Raw genomic sequence first — 14,676 nt, 5'->3', positions numbered from 1 at the left:
AGTTAACTCTCGTAGCTGGTGGGAAATGTTCATGGCAGTGTTCACTAGCTTTTGATATTGTATAAATGCGAAATCATATTGGAGGTATTGCCCCTTCGGCAGCCACACTCCGCAAACGTGTTTTACATGTTGGTTGGCCCTTCTCCAAGCCGCAGCCGTCTGTAACTTTTCTGAAGCCGAAGTATTCCTGTACCAGTGATTTCATTTTCTTCAATGGAGGAAAAAGTTCAGGAGTTTCACCTTCTACAGCGATCATGTAGCACAGCTGACTCACTGACACTGAGCAACAACCGGTGGGGGAGGGTTGAGCCTTGCAGCTGCAAGCAAGGGATTTCTTCCTGCATTTTTGGGACATAAAATATAGCTAATACCCTGGGGAAGGTATGACGGTAAAATTTTGCGGTATTGAAACCGTGACATTTTCAGTCAACGGTATACCTTGAAACCAGTAATTGGCACATGTCTAGCTTGAACCCTGTCTGGGACAGTGGTCACAAGTGGACAGCTATTCAAAAGTTGATACTTAAGACCAGTAGCCCGCTATAAAATGTATGGTAAAGTTACCGATCATTATTTTATATGATTATAAATAAAAATATGACTTTAAAAAATGCTTATAAAACTAAATTGATCAAATTAAAATGAAAAAATACAGAAATAAATGCTGATTACCGCCCCAAGTAACACTCTTAAGTTTTTATTCAGTTTTGTTCATTCAAAATTAATTCCTAACAGTTTTAAAATGAACTGCTTTTTGGTATATATTACGAGGTTGATAAGTAAAGCTATTGTTTTTCAACAGAAATGGCATCCTTATTGTGAAATGTATCGTTGGCGTGTGTTCCCCTTGACTGTGTCTGACTCGCATATAGAATATTTTATTTTGAAAGCGCACTGTTGTTTTGCTTTATTTCCGCCTCCTCTGACTCACATTATCAACATCTCGTTGAGCTAAGCTAAGTGTGCTTATGTGAGCGCACAACAGCATTTGTAAGCCTCCCTCCACTAATTCTTTTGTTGCAATTTCCCGTCGCCTACGAAGAAAAAGATGTCGGATACGGTGAGACGAACTAATGTATTAACAAGAGTATTTCTTTATATGCATGCAACGCAAAACGGGGCTCCACATTGCTTGGCTGCCACTTTGTATATTGTGCTAAGTATGCTAAGTGGTAGCTAACGTAACTAGCCCAGGCCCCAAACTCCCTTAAAACACTTGCATAGTGAAACATATCAAACTTCCTACAAACTATTTTTGCAATCCGGTATTTAGCGGTCTTCTGAAAGTCAACCTACGTATTTAACCCATCTCTGTTCAATCGGAGGTTGTCCTTTCATGTTACTTTGGCGGCAGTTACATTTAAGAGTATAACCTCCTCTACTTTATAGGACACAAAACCAACGAACCAAGACAGTGGAGATAAGATGGATGGGGAGTACATCAAGTTGAAGGTGATCGGGCAGGTAGGAGTTATGGGAATGTATTGAAATTTTTTTTGCTTGTTATCTTTGCGTATTTTATGAACTTCAGGCAAGATTTGGGGGGGGGGGTTCCGGTCCGGTCCCAATTCTTACTCAGTAATAGCTTCATGTATGACACAACCACTCTTATGTCTACAGGACAGCAGTGAAATCCACTTTAAAGTGAAGATGACAACACATCTGAAAAAGCTGAAGGAGTCCTACAGCCAGAGACAGGTTAGAACATACTTTATACATGAATTTAAAGTTAAAAAAAAAAAAAAAAAGACCTAGCCTAAATAAATTTCATGTGAATTATAGTAGCACAATGAATCTATGAATCTAAATATGCAAATAAAAATTTTCTTGAAGCAGTCTCGTAACCTGAAACTTCCATAAGTATAGAGACAGGTTTTTCATGTAAATACCCTAATCCTTTCTCTTTCACGATTGTGCCTATCGTACTCTTGGTGACACAAAAACGCGAGGAGATATGTGCTCTAATGTTGTGAACTGTGTGCGGGTTTAAAAAAACTATGAGACAAAAGGGCAAGGATGCTTGTGCTCTTTTGACGAAGATGTCAAGCCCGCTATAACAACAGCAACACCGTCGCCCCTGTGCACGTCATCAACAATAGACCCTACTCACGTGACGTCACAGCCACGCCCCCGCGCCATGTTGTCCGGATACTAGTCATGTTAATGCATTAGCGCTTCGTAAATTCCTCCTATTATGGCGTGTTTTTCTGCTCGTTAACATTAATAATCAAAATGGTGAAGTCGTGTGTGGCGGTCGGTTGCAAAAACAGAGAAGATAGACGGAGAGACTTGAATTTTTACCGTATTCCGAGAGACCCGAAGAGGAGACCGAGATTGACTGCTGCAATTCGACGAGAAAACTGGGCTCCAAACGACTACCACAGATTACGTAGTAGTCATTTTATATCTGGTAAGATGCATTTAATATATATTTAGAGGGTTTTGGGCTGAGAACCACAATTAAGATCATTGCTAGGCTAATCGCCGACAACATACACTCAGACGTTGTGAATGAACTACCTGAAAATATATAATTATAAGGGGATAATCAGACAGTTGTCATACAATTAATTTACAATTTCACTATTGAGGTCAAAAGCCAAAAAATAAATTCAACTAGGGACAATCTGGAGTAGTGCTATCGCACTTCATATTTATTACGTATTATATATGTATACAGTGAGAGTGCTATCGCTAAACCATATAAACATTAAAAGCCCTAGCTCCATTGACAAATGATATGAAATACATTAGACTTGACAGTGGATGTTAGCAAGAACAAAAGATTTTGAATTGAAAATTTCGTAACTCACCTTCCGAGCACAAGATTCCTGCCGAATTTTCGTGTACGAGGACCTGTTTCACCCAACCAGCAACGTAGCATTTATAAGCCTCCAAGCTCTTAAAGTTTTTCAAACTTTCGTGAGAATAGGCTGATTTTGTGTGGACAAGATAGTTGTAAATATCAGGATATCAGATGTCAGGCGAAGCCAGCGGGTCGAAAAACATCGATTTAGGCATCAAATACAGATCTGGCGAATGGATAAACTGAAGCTTTTCCACGTAACGCCTTTTATGCAACGGATCCAATGAGTTTACAGCGTCAGATAACACCGGGGCTTCCATGAATTGCTCTATAACTTGCTCGACTAATTGAAAACAATGAGAATAGGTCTGAAAAAGAGGTACAATATGGCGGCCGGAAACAGCGACACGCCCATTTTGTGACGTAGGTGAGTAGGGTCTATAGGCCAGTAGGGCTAGGTTCATACCGCAGGTCTTAATGCACAATTCTGATTTTTTTGTCATGTTTATTTATTTTTTATTTTTTTATTTTTTTGGGGGGGGGGGGCGTGCTCATTCAGAATGCCTTTGTCCATTTAGCCCATTCAAGTATCACACATGCGCACTAATTAGCAATCTGACACGCGTTCAGCAAACTGACCCGCAAGCTCAGAAGCATCAAAACAAATAACTACACATTGTGCGTGCATGACGCGTAAGCCTGGCGCAATATGAAATAATTCCATTTACGGTACGGTAAATAAAAAATGAAGGCGGTATTTTTTACGCTGCGATTTATTGCCTTGCGTGAACGTGCTCTTAAAAGTTCGGCTTCCTAATTACCGACTACGCAAAATGCATTTTCGTTCTGGGTCCGGCAAAAAATAGCGCCGGAGCCAATTTGTTCCCGTTATATCCTATTGTTCAAGGTATACCGGCCGCGTCAGTGCTCCGGATTGACTGCGGGCCATCTCCGGCGTGCCAGAGCCCGCCGGAGGGTTTCGGCATTTTTTAGTTTAGTGCAGGTGGAGAAAAAAAGGAAAAGGTGACACTTCCCATAGAAATGAAGATGTGAATGATAGCAAAATATAAGCATGGTGTGTGCATCCATCAACTGGGTCGACAATAGGGCCGTAGAATGTCGATCTCGGCCGGCGGTCCTCCTCCGTTTGCTATAAGTTAAGGTGACAGTTCCTGTTGAAAGAAATCGCCAGCTTTGTCAGGTTTCTAATCATTTATTCCATCAACTCGCCGAGTGTCCACTGCTGTTGACGCCAGGATCGAAACAGAAAGTAAAATAGCGCTCTCCTGCTCACTGTCAGCCCCGCGGTGCGTTCAGGTACAGCAAAAAAAGTCGGCCACATTAGAACCCGATTCGTTACATTATTACAGGTACTGTACTGTATTATTATTATTATTGCTATTATTATTGTTATTCTGATTTTTATTCATATTTTTTTTTATATTTGCATTGCTCTTTGTAAGTGCTATTTGCGATAGTAACTGCAGTATTTATTAAGGATGTAGTGTGGGTTTTTGGGCTGTGGAACGAATTAATGGAATTATAATGTATTCTTATGGGAAAATCCTGCTCGACATACGACCATTTTGACTTACAATCAAGCTCCTGGAACGAATTAACTTTGTATGTAGAGGTACCACTGTATTGCACATGGAACGCCATAGCAGAAGCTATGAGAGAAAAGTTTTCATTTGCCTAGATGCTTAAATTATGAAGTGGAATTTTATTTTTTTTTCTTAAAAAACATTCTATTTGTTCTGTGTTTCTGTGCAGTATTAATATTGTTGTCTTTTATTTAAAAGAGGCATGGTCTATTGTTTTTAGTTGATTTCTTAAAAAGTATTTTTGAATTTAAGAGTAAACATTTATTGCGTTCAAATAGGTGTACGTGAGCTATTAACATATACTGTATTCTCAGTGTTATTGCAAGTTTTCTTTTTTTTTTAAATTAAATTGTGTGTGGGGGTGCAGTAATATCGCAAACCGCAATAATTTATGAAATAAATTATCGCACACTGAAATTTGTTATCGTGACAGGCCTAATTACGCGCACACATAAGCCTGATGTGTATGCTTCAGTTTGCCCCGACTCGGCCATGTAAGCAACACTGAAATATCGCTCATTTGGCACACAGTAAGAAACACCGCATTACCAGGCTTATCCTTCATTGTTTTTTTATATGACTGTGATCTAGCCCGCCTCCTGCGTAGTAGAAGCCGAGTTCAAACTAGGCGCTTTCGCTAACGAACAGCTACATCGCTGCCGTCTTGCGTGCTGCTCAAGGCTGATACCGATACGACAACCAATAATACATATATACGTATTACGTATATATATATATATATATATATATTTTTTTAAATATATATTCACCTGAGTTTTAACACCTTTAGGTCAAAGATACTAATGGTGGATTCAGTGTAGATTTGCCTTTGACCTAACCAGAATTTTCATAATGACATGAACACTATTATAATGAACAAAACAAAGAGAAGAACAGTTTTGACTTCAAATAAAGTGTCCATATTTATTTTTTCAAATAAATATAGTTTGAGTCAATCACAATCAATCACTCAATATAATTGACGATGTGTTCCCCTGAACAGTGAGCACTGAACTAAAACAAATATAAACCCAACAAGTATTGTGCTTTGTCAGCAAATAAAAACTTTGGTGCAACAGGAGAGGAGGCTTCTGTGGTCTTGGCCCACAAAAACAACTTTATTAACCTGGCAATTATATGACAGTAAGCCTATCAATAACCAAAAGGCCTCTCAAGAAGTTGTAAACATAACTCTGTAAAATGCAATCATTTGCTAATTGCCATAGTAAGGTTTATCACTTAGTGATGAAAAAATACGGCCTCTAGAACAGTAACAAAACTTTGCATACTGGCAAAACAGGAGTGGAAACAAACGCACACATCCTAATCGACCGACACTGTCCCAAATGTATTATATTTTATCGGGCCTATTAATGATGTTATCGGATTTATTAGGATGACGTCATAATTCCTATTATCGGACCGATAATTATCGTGCACCCCTACTTCTATGCGACTTGTCCCGTTCAGACCGTCAAGTTAATGCCTCACTCGAATTATTTAATCTTTAACATCTACTTTTACAGTACTGTATTTTTGCCTCTATTATCCTGAAATTTCTCTCGTATCAAGAGGTAATATTTTCCCATTGAAGCGTGTTGTAACCTGAAAATTCCATTTGTAGAGACGTTCGTAAGTAGAGGTACCACTGTACTGCGAACCTTTAAATTATGTGTTTTTTTACTATGTTAAAAAAGATTCTTTCAGCTATGATGCACTTGATCAAGGTCATATGTTGTGCTTGAACCTTAGAACAACAACAAAAATTATCGTTCATCAACTTTTTATACGTAATTCCTTAAAAATTCTATTCTCATTACATTTGATCTTATTTTAGTTTTAGCCCTTAAAAGTCGCACGTCTCCTCGGCGCATATCATCTTTGAATCTTCTACACGTTATAATTACGTCACCCATGTGCCGCTGGTTGGTCTCGTTGGAAAGTGCAGAAGTTGAGGTTTACTCTCGTTTTTACTTGAAGTCAATCGACCAAGGAAAACGTGAGCTAATGTCCTATACGTTTTATGATTTTATTGCCCTCTCAAATAAACATTAAAACGCAGCATGGATTATTTGTTTATGTCCATATTTCTATCATTTTTGGCCTTTTTCAAAACCGATAGCACCACTGAAAAACCACATATCCAACGAACCCTTCTGACGTCAGAATCAGGCATGAAAATCTCTCACCTTTCGGCGAAATTCGCCGTTTTGAAGTCAAAAAGGGGCAACCTACGTGAATTGTGTAGATCCGAGGAGAATTTTTTTGGGGAGGAGGGGGGGGGGGGGTCGGGAGGTTTTATTAAATTATTATTATTATTATCATCATGTGATTAACTTAGTACGTAAACTGATCGGTTCTTTAAAAAAGTGACACGGACAGTCAGCAAATCCTTCTATATGCTTCGCTGACGAGGACCAATCATCGGCCCAAGCTCCGGGCCATTATTCCAAACGCGCGCACTCCTTACGTGAAACAAGGAGTGCTCGGCGAGCCTTTGGTTGCATTGCAAAGCTGCGAAAACAAAAAAGCAGGCCTTATCCACACCGGGGCAGACCAGAGCGCAGCATACACACTTGCCTGTATTTGCCAGCAGATTGAATTTGGTGAGTAATGGTTTCAATCGTTTTCACATTTTGCGATATAAAAAAGTTAATGCCATTCGTTGCAGCTTGCGTTGAACACTGCCAGAGCTAGCCAAATCTCCCATGAAAAAAAATAGCTTCCGTTAAATTGGCGTCAAGCTTGTGTATTTAGCGGTAATATAAAGGAAGAAACACACTGTTGAGTCAAATTAAGCGGCATGCTCTCGGATTGAGGGGTCGCCTCGCATCGCATCGCTCCCGTCGTCCGCCTTAGGCGCGTTATTTTCGGCTGGGACTTGAGCTGACGGCCGGTGTCGGCACACCGGCCCGATGAGTGGTGGGAATGACTCTTGCTTCTTAAAGCTTTTCAGAAATACAGGGATCCCTCGTTTTTCGCGGTTAATGGGGACCAGAACCCGCCGCAATAAGTGAAAACCGTGAAGTAGCCCCCCCCCCCCCCCCCCCCCCCATTTTTTTGGTGTGTGTTCAATGTATTTATTCAGATTTTACACTGGGAAAAAAAGATACATATACATAAGACATGTTTTTTCACTTTTTTCACCAAAGTATCATTTATAAATGGTTTTCAAGCACTTCAAAATGTAAGAATTATGATAAGTTTTAAACATGTTACTGCCCCACCGAATTATTTTCAAACAAGAATAAAGTAGTAAGAAAATGCTTGGCTTTATTAAATGCTTCATACTGAGTCTACTCAAACCCTCTCAGGCTTTGTTAAACGGTGATTGACACATGTGCAAAGTTTTTCTTTTTATATATATTTTTTGTTTGAAGCAACTTATTTGATTGAATAATAAAAACACAAATGTCCTAGCCAAAATGTGGCCCAAACGCAAAACAACATTACTTCAATGGAAAAATTTGTTTCAATCAAGAAAAATAGTTTTCAAATGCTTTTTTTGTCTTAAATTTATTTTGCAATCAAAAACTTTTTTTTTTTTATTGAAGTGACTTTTGGGAGTAAAAGTATAACTGTATTTTGATTGAAGCAACTTTGTTTTTGATAGAAGTAACTTTGTTTTTTGATTGAATAATAAAAACACAAATCTACCTCCATCGTTATTGGGAGAGAAAGAAATTAAGAAAGCTTTAAAACTAAAACCCACCGGGGAGTCTGTTTTTTTTTTTTTTTTTTTTTTTTATATTTATATTTCATTACATAGACATGCCTCGTAGGGAAAGGAGATTGAGGGATAAAAAAAAGGAGTTGGATGAGGCTGCTAAAGGCAGCGGCTACCTCATCAGCTGGGTGAATAGCAGACCTGGTAAGAACAGGTTTGCAAGGATAGTCGGGTATTAAATACAATTATAAACACATTACAATGTTATTTTTCTATAAGATTTTATGTCATTGCTTTATTAATCATTAGGTGCTAGAGTTGTTAAGTATGGATAATAATGAAATAATAGTTTTGAGAAAACTGTGCTGTTGGTGGCTCAGTGACCATCTGATGTGGTTTGTTCTCAGATGAAGAAGTTGAGGAAGGAAGTTTTGATGCAGAGGTTGAAGGAAGAAAAGAGCTAGACTGACTGAGTCACAGCCAGAAAGTGTGGATGACAGTTTTGATTTCTATTCACTGTTGCCCCCTCCCAATTAAAGTATGTCACAGTCGCAGCCAATTATTATCTAAAGCTGGTTAAAATTGAAGTTATGTTGTTTTAAGGTGTATTAAATACTTGTTCATGTGCCCCTTTTGATCTACGAGCACCCGCCCCTCCACCGGTCTCTGCACGGCCCTGCTGAAACACAGTGTGGGTCGACAGAGCTCAATATTTTGTTGGGGTGTACAGTGTACTGGAACATATTTCCTCCACACCCTTCTCACCTTTTTAACCCCTGACCCATTTTCATGCTTGCAGAATGGAAGCACACAATGCAAAAATTTTAAATATACTGCAGAGCGAGAAGGAGGCGAGGTAGCGAAATTGGATCGCGCAAGCGACTTTGTGAATGAATTGAAAACTAAATTTAGTGCAAGCAGTTGCGCGTTTTGATCAACGCGAGGAACAGGATGGACCAAATTTGTCACAGTCTTCTTCGGATGAGTCCCCGAGTGAAGACCATGACTGATTTGAACACATGGGCGACGCCATCGACGAGGAGAGGTAAGACAACTTATGTGTGTTTGTATTTGTAGTGTATGTGTATCTCAGGCAGGCATTTACACTTTGTGTTGTTCTTCTTTCTATATGAAGATTAGGGATGTAGCACATATTCAGTTACATTTTTTGTTTTGTTTTTATAGATTTCCATTATTTATAGCTGCATATAGTCTGTTATTTTTATGAACAATTCCACATTTTTTTTTCCTGTACATGCCTAGTGATAATGAGCAATCTACACCCACTGCTCCACTGGAAAGGACATGGGAGAAGGGGGCAGCATGAAAGAGGGATGAGATGTCAGCGCTGGAGAGGCTGGAGAAGTCAATCACCACTGGCTTAGCCTATATATTTAAAAATAAAATAAAATAAAAAAATCCACAATCAGTCTTATCAATTTGTGTTAATACTGTAAATATGGGTTCAAGAAGCTTGATTGTGGGTACATAGTTTACATTAGGTGATGGGGCTTAAAACGAGAGAGTCCTCCAAACCCTTTTTGTGTTAGATGGTATATATTTTTTCACTGTTTTGCACTTTACGGTTCGCCACTGTACTCTACTGTATCTAACCTGTTTTGACCAGAGCATATATAAAGGCCAAAAACGCCTATGACTATACCTGCTGTTTATGTTGAATTATCAAATATAAAACTATTCTTTTTTTTTTTTTTGAATGTTCATCTTAACATGTTGAATACATATTATCAAGGTTCAAAACGGTTCGTTGAGCATTTTTTGTTGTCAATAAGACATCGATTTTTGACCCCCCCAAAAACTCTGTAAATGAACTGTCGCATGCTTTGAACAATCACGCACACTCCAAGGAAGATTGATTGTAACAATCTGTTTCACTTTTTTCCTCAAAAGCAGATAATTATTTCCTTTAGTTCTTCCATTCCAAGCAGTCTCATGCATCAACCCTGCCGTACACTACTTATACAAGGCTGTTATAAAACTGCCTGCCATTGAGGTGCAAGAACAAGTATCCCGCATTCACCAAACCGCGACAAGATCAAAATGAGTGACAAATGAAAGAAAAAAGAAAAAAGCTATGAATAGAAATTGTACCTTAAAGTCTGCATTTGTTTGTTTTAGGGTGTCCCAGCTAGTACACTCAGGTTTCTGTTTGAAGGCCAGAGAATTGCAGATAATCAAACTCCTAAAGAGGTATGAAAATTCTATTACTATGCACTGTTTTTTCTTCTGGTGTCTTAACATTAAACACAAACTTCTTTCAACAGCTTGGAATGGAGGACGAGGATGTCATTGAGGTATATCAAGAACAGACGGGTGGACTTTGGAACGATTAAATGTTTAATTGTACTTTTTATTGTTTTGTTTTTTTTATTATTATTATGAATGCATTTTGTCCTTTTTTAAATCAATGTTCACTTTCAAACCATCTGGATCAAAACTGGGCTTCCATGCTTTGGGACAGAACGGTGAGGATATGGACTGTGGAGGGTTGCGACTGGCTCTTGAGCTCACTATGTACAACAGGGGAGTCCAAACTATTCTACATAGGGCCGAAGTGGATGCTGGATTTCATTCAAACAAAACAAGATGACATCTTTTCACAATCTAGTCTTACAAGTTGTGCTGCTTGTTTTAGCAGAAACTTCATTGGTTAAACTGTCTGTGCTCGATTTGTAGGCACAAAAACCAGGACCCACAGCGGCCCTTGAGGACAGGTTTAGACACCCCTGGTGTACACTATGTTGAGTCACAGCTAGGGTCTGTATGGGAGTCTTTTTGGTTTCATCTCAATGAAGCCATGACCTTATTTTTCACCTAAGAAAAATTCAATTGCAACAATAAACGGCATTGAAGCATGTAAACAAGTGACATACAATTTTTGATGGGATTTATTTTGAGCATTGCATTTACCTTGTACAGAAATTAAAAGCCCTACATTTTGAAAACAAAATGAAAATAATGCAATAGTTTGTGGAAAAGACTGCTGTCTACATTTACCACTGTTTCCCATGAATTCATCATGAATTCTTTTTTTATATATATAATTACTGTTCTTGTACATGTTTGTGTCAGTTTTTGAGTGATGAAACTATGTTTATCTTCGGTGTGTTCTACTGCTCATAATGGAAGATTTCATAGTGTAAATAAAATGCTTGCTGTACCTGTTTGGACACACTTGGTTTGTTGTGCTGTTGGAATATTATACTCAAAAATGTGTACTGACAAAAAAATAAATAAAATCACACTCAGGTAATAGCATTTGAACGTCCAATTTAAGTGCATATGGGTCACAGTCTCCCGCAGCTGTGTGTGGAGTCCATACACAGTGGAACCTTGATTCAGATGGTTTGACATTCTGATGGGGTTTCCAAATAAAATATTTATGAAAGGACAAAGGTAAATCTTGTTTTATTTAACGTTTTGAGGATATGCTATACTAGATATGTCAAAAAAAGTACCAGGACTGATGAATATATACAGTGCCTTGCAAAAGTATTCGGCCCCCTTGAACCTTGCAACCTTTCGCCACATTTCAGGCTTCAAACATAAAGATATAAAATTTTAATTTTTTGTCAAGAATCAACAACAAGTGGGACACAATTGTGAAGTGGAACAAAATTTATTGGATAATTTAACCTTTTTTAACAAACTGAAAAGTGGGGCGTGCAATATTATTCGGCCCCCTTGCGTTAATACTTTCTAGCGCCACCTTTTGCTCCAATTACAGCTGCAAGTCGCTTGGGGTATGTTTCTATCAGTTTTGCACATCGAGAGACTGACATTCTTGCCCATTCTTCCTTGCAAAACAGCTCGAGCTCAGTGAGGTTGGATGGAGAGTGTTTGTGAACAGCAGTCTTCAGCTCTTTCCACAGATTCTCGATTGGATTCAGGTCTGGACTTTGACTTGGCCATTCTAACACCTGGATACGTTTATTTTTTAACCATTCCATTGTAGATTTGGCTTTATGTTTTGGATCATTGTCCTGTTGGAAGATAAATCTCCGTCCCAGTCTCAGGTCTTGTGCAGATACCAACAGGTTTTCTTCCAGAATGTTCCTGTATTTGGCGGCATCCATCTTCCCGTCAATTTTAACCATCTTCCCTGTCCCTGCTGAAGAAAAGCAGGCCCAAACCATGATGCTGCCACCACCATGTTTGACAGTGGGGATGGTGTGTTCAGGGTGATGAGCTGTGTTGCTTTTACGCCAAACATATCGTTTTGCATTGTGGCCAAAAAGTTCAATTTTGGTTTCATCTGACCAGAGCACCTTCTTCCACATGTTTGGTGTGTCTCCCAGGTGGCTTGTGGCAAACTTTAAACGAGACTTTTTATGGATATCTTTGAGAAATGGCTTTCTTCTTGCCACTCTTCCATAAAGGCCAGATTTGTGCAGTGTACGACTGATTGTTGTCCTATGGACAGACTCTCCCACCTCAGCTGTAGATCTCTGCAGTTCATCCAGAGTGATCATGGGCCTCTTGGCTGCATCTCTGATCAGTTTTCTCCTTGTTTGAGAAGAAAGTTTGGAAGGACGGCCGGGTCTTGGTAGATTTGCAGTGGTCTGATGCTCCTTCCATTTCAATATGATGGCTTGCACAGTGCTCCTTGAGATGTTTAAAGCTTGGGAAATCTTTTTGTATCCAAATCCGGCTTTAAACTTCTCCACAACAGTATCTCGGACCTGCCTGGTGTGTTCCTTGGTTTTCATAATGCTCTCTGCACTTTAAACAGAACCCTGAGACTATCACAGAGCAGGTGCATTTATACGGAGACTTGATTACACACAGGTGGATTCTATTTATCATCATCGGTCATTTAGGACAACATTGGATCATTCAGAGATCCTCACTGAACTTCTGGAGTGAGTTTGCTGCACTGAAAGTAAAGGGGCCGAATAATATTGCACGCCCCATTTTTCAGTTTTTTATTTGTTAAAAAGTTTAAATTATCCAATAAATGTTGTTCCACTTCACGATTGTGTCCCACTTGTTGATTCTTGACAAAAAAATTAAATTTCATATCTTTATGTTTGAAGCCTGAAATGTGGCGAAAGGTTGCAAGATTCAAGGGGGCTGAATACTTTTGCAAGGCACTGTATACATACATATATATATATATATATATATATATGGTAAAGGACAGCACTTATATAGTGCATTTATCTGCATGGTTACTATGCCCAAAGCGCTTTACATTAGATACACATTTACCCGTTCACGCACCAATGGGGCTGCTGCCATGCAAGGCGCTGTCAACCCATTGGAGGCAAATCAGGGTGCAGTGCCTTGCCCAAGGGCACTTCGACAGTGGGCAGTCGTAGCCGGGAATCGAACCACTGACCCTTCGGTCCAAGGACAACTTCAGCTACCAACTGCGCCATGGCCGCCCCATATATGTGTGTATATATATATATATATGCATATAAAGAATATATATAATATAATAATTTAATACATAATTTGTATATTAATTTATATTAATATATCATTTATAATAATAATTTATAATATAAAGAATATATTTCAAATCAAAAGTAAGATTTTTAACTTGTAACTAATCCCCTGTAGTCAAGACCCAAATTTGAAAAGACTTCAATATTTCTTCATCTTCAGAGCTAATCATGAAACTGGTCAACCAATTTTATCAGTCAAATGCTGGGTTATCTTTTTCATTAAATTTGTCACATTGTGGCATCTGGTGGTTTCTCTGGTTTGCATAAGCCATATATCTACAGAACAAAAGACCAGACAACACCTTGAGGAGCGTGCCCACCATTCCTACAGAGATGTCATCCCCTGCATGCTGAGAATCAGGAACCCGGGGCATATTGAACTCATGGGGGAATTCAATGGTCTGATTACCAAGCACTGAGCACAGTTGACATCGCCAAAGCAGACAAAAATAATACTCCAGTGATCAAGAAACAGCTGGGTAAGTTCTTCTCCAGACCAAAGTAGACTTTTCCAAGTGAGTAAACACTGCCACCGTTCCAGACCAATTCAACGATTTCAGACAGGAGTGTTCGGACCTGAGCTGCAGCGATCTCTGGCAATGTGAACGAAACTGTCAGGTTTATGGTACCGCTGTGCCTGACCATCAAACGGGGGCTCACTTGCGTGTGGCTGTTGAAGCATGTCCTCCACAAGCCCACCCAGGCTACACCGGAGCTGATGACTTTGCTGTAATAAACCAACCAAACCCTCCACCGCACCAGCCAGAGGGCTATGGCGTTTAGAATCCAGCCCCTGCAACCCAGCCATAAGGCACAGAGCTGAGAGTGGGATCGGCTCATTGCCAGTGTGCAACTTTACAAACAAGTCGGCATCAGGATAGTCAACTCCACTTCCACTGGGATCTTTGGTTGTGCTCCATCACTTGGATTCCAGTCTGTAATGAGCAAAACACACAGAAGATGAGGAAAGAAAGCCTTGGGCTGGCATTTGAAACCAGGTGAAGAGTCAAAATGGCCCCCTAAATTAGAACACGCACCCTTGATTTATTCAGTTCTTTCAAGGTTGAAATCATTCTATCAATACATTACCAGTGAGCTATTCCCTGCACCTGCTTTCGTCATTCT

General features: G+C 39.3%; 1 protein-coding gene and 1 pseudogene across 1 annotated transcript; one reads left to right on the top strand and one right to left on the bottom strand.

The window, feature by feature from the left end:
• Positions 1-916: 916 nt before the first annotated feature.
• On the top strand, positions 917-11,501 carry sumo1 (small ubiquitin like modifier 1). Its single transcript, XM_057830659.1, has 5 exons — positions 917-1,060; positions 1,390-1,464; positions 1,621-1,698; positions 10,217-10,288; positions 10,363-11,501. The coding sequence occupies exons 1-5, from the start codon at positions 1,049-1,051 to the stop codon at positions 10,429-10,431; spliced, it is 306 nt and encodes a 101-aa protein (XP_057686642.1). The 5' UTR covers positions 917-1,048; the 3' UTR covers positions 10,432-11,501.
• A 2,241-nt stretch (positions 11,502-13,742) lies between these two features.
• LOC130929285 (claudin-34-like) lies at positions 13,743-14,580 on the bottom strand (annotated as a pseudogene).
• Between the last annotated feature and the right edge of the window lie 96 nt (positions 14,581-14,676).

This window comes from Corythoichthys intestinalis, chromosome 2 (genome assembly GCF_030265065.1).
Source record: "Corythoichthys intestinalis isolate RoL2023-P3 chromosome 2, ASM3026506v1, whole genome shotgun sequence".
NCBI lineage: Eukaryota > Metazoa > Chordata > Actinopteri > Syngnathiformes > Syngnathidae > Corythoichthys > Corythoichthys intestinalis.
Note: the sequence above shows the minus strand (reverse complement) of the source record. Positions and strands in the feature narration are given on the sequence as shown.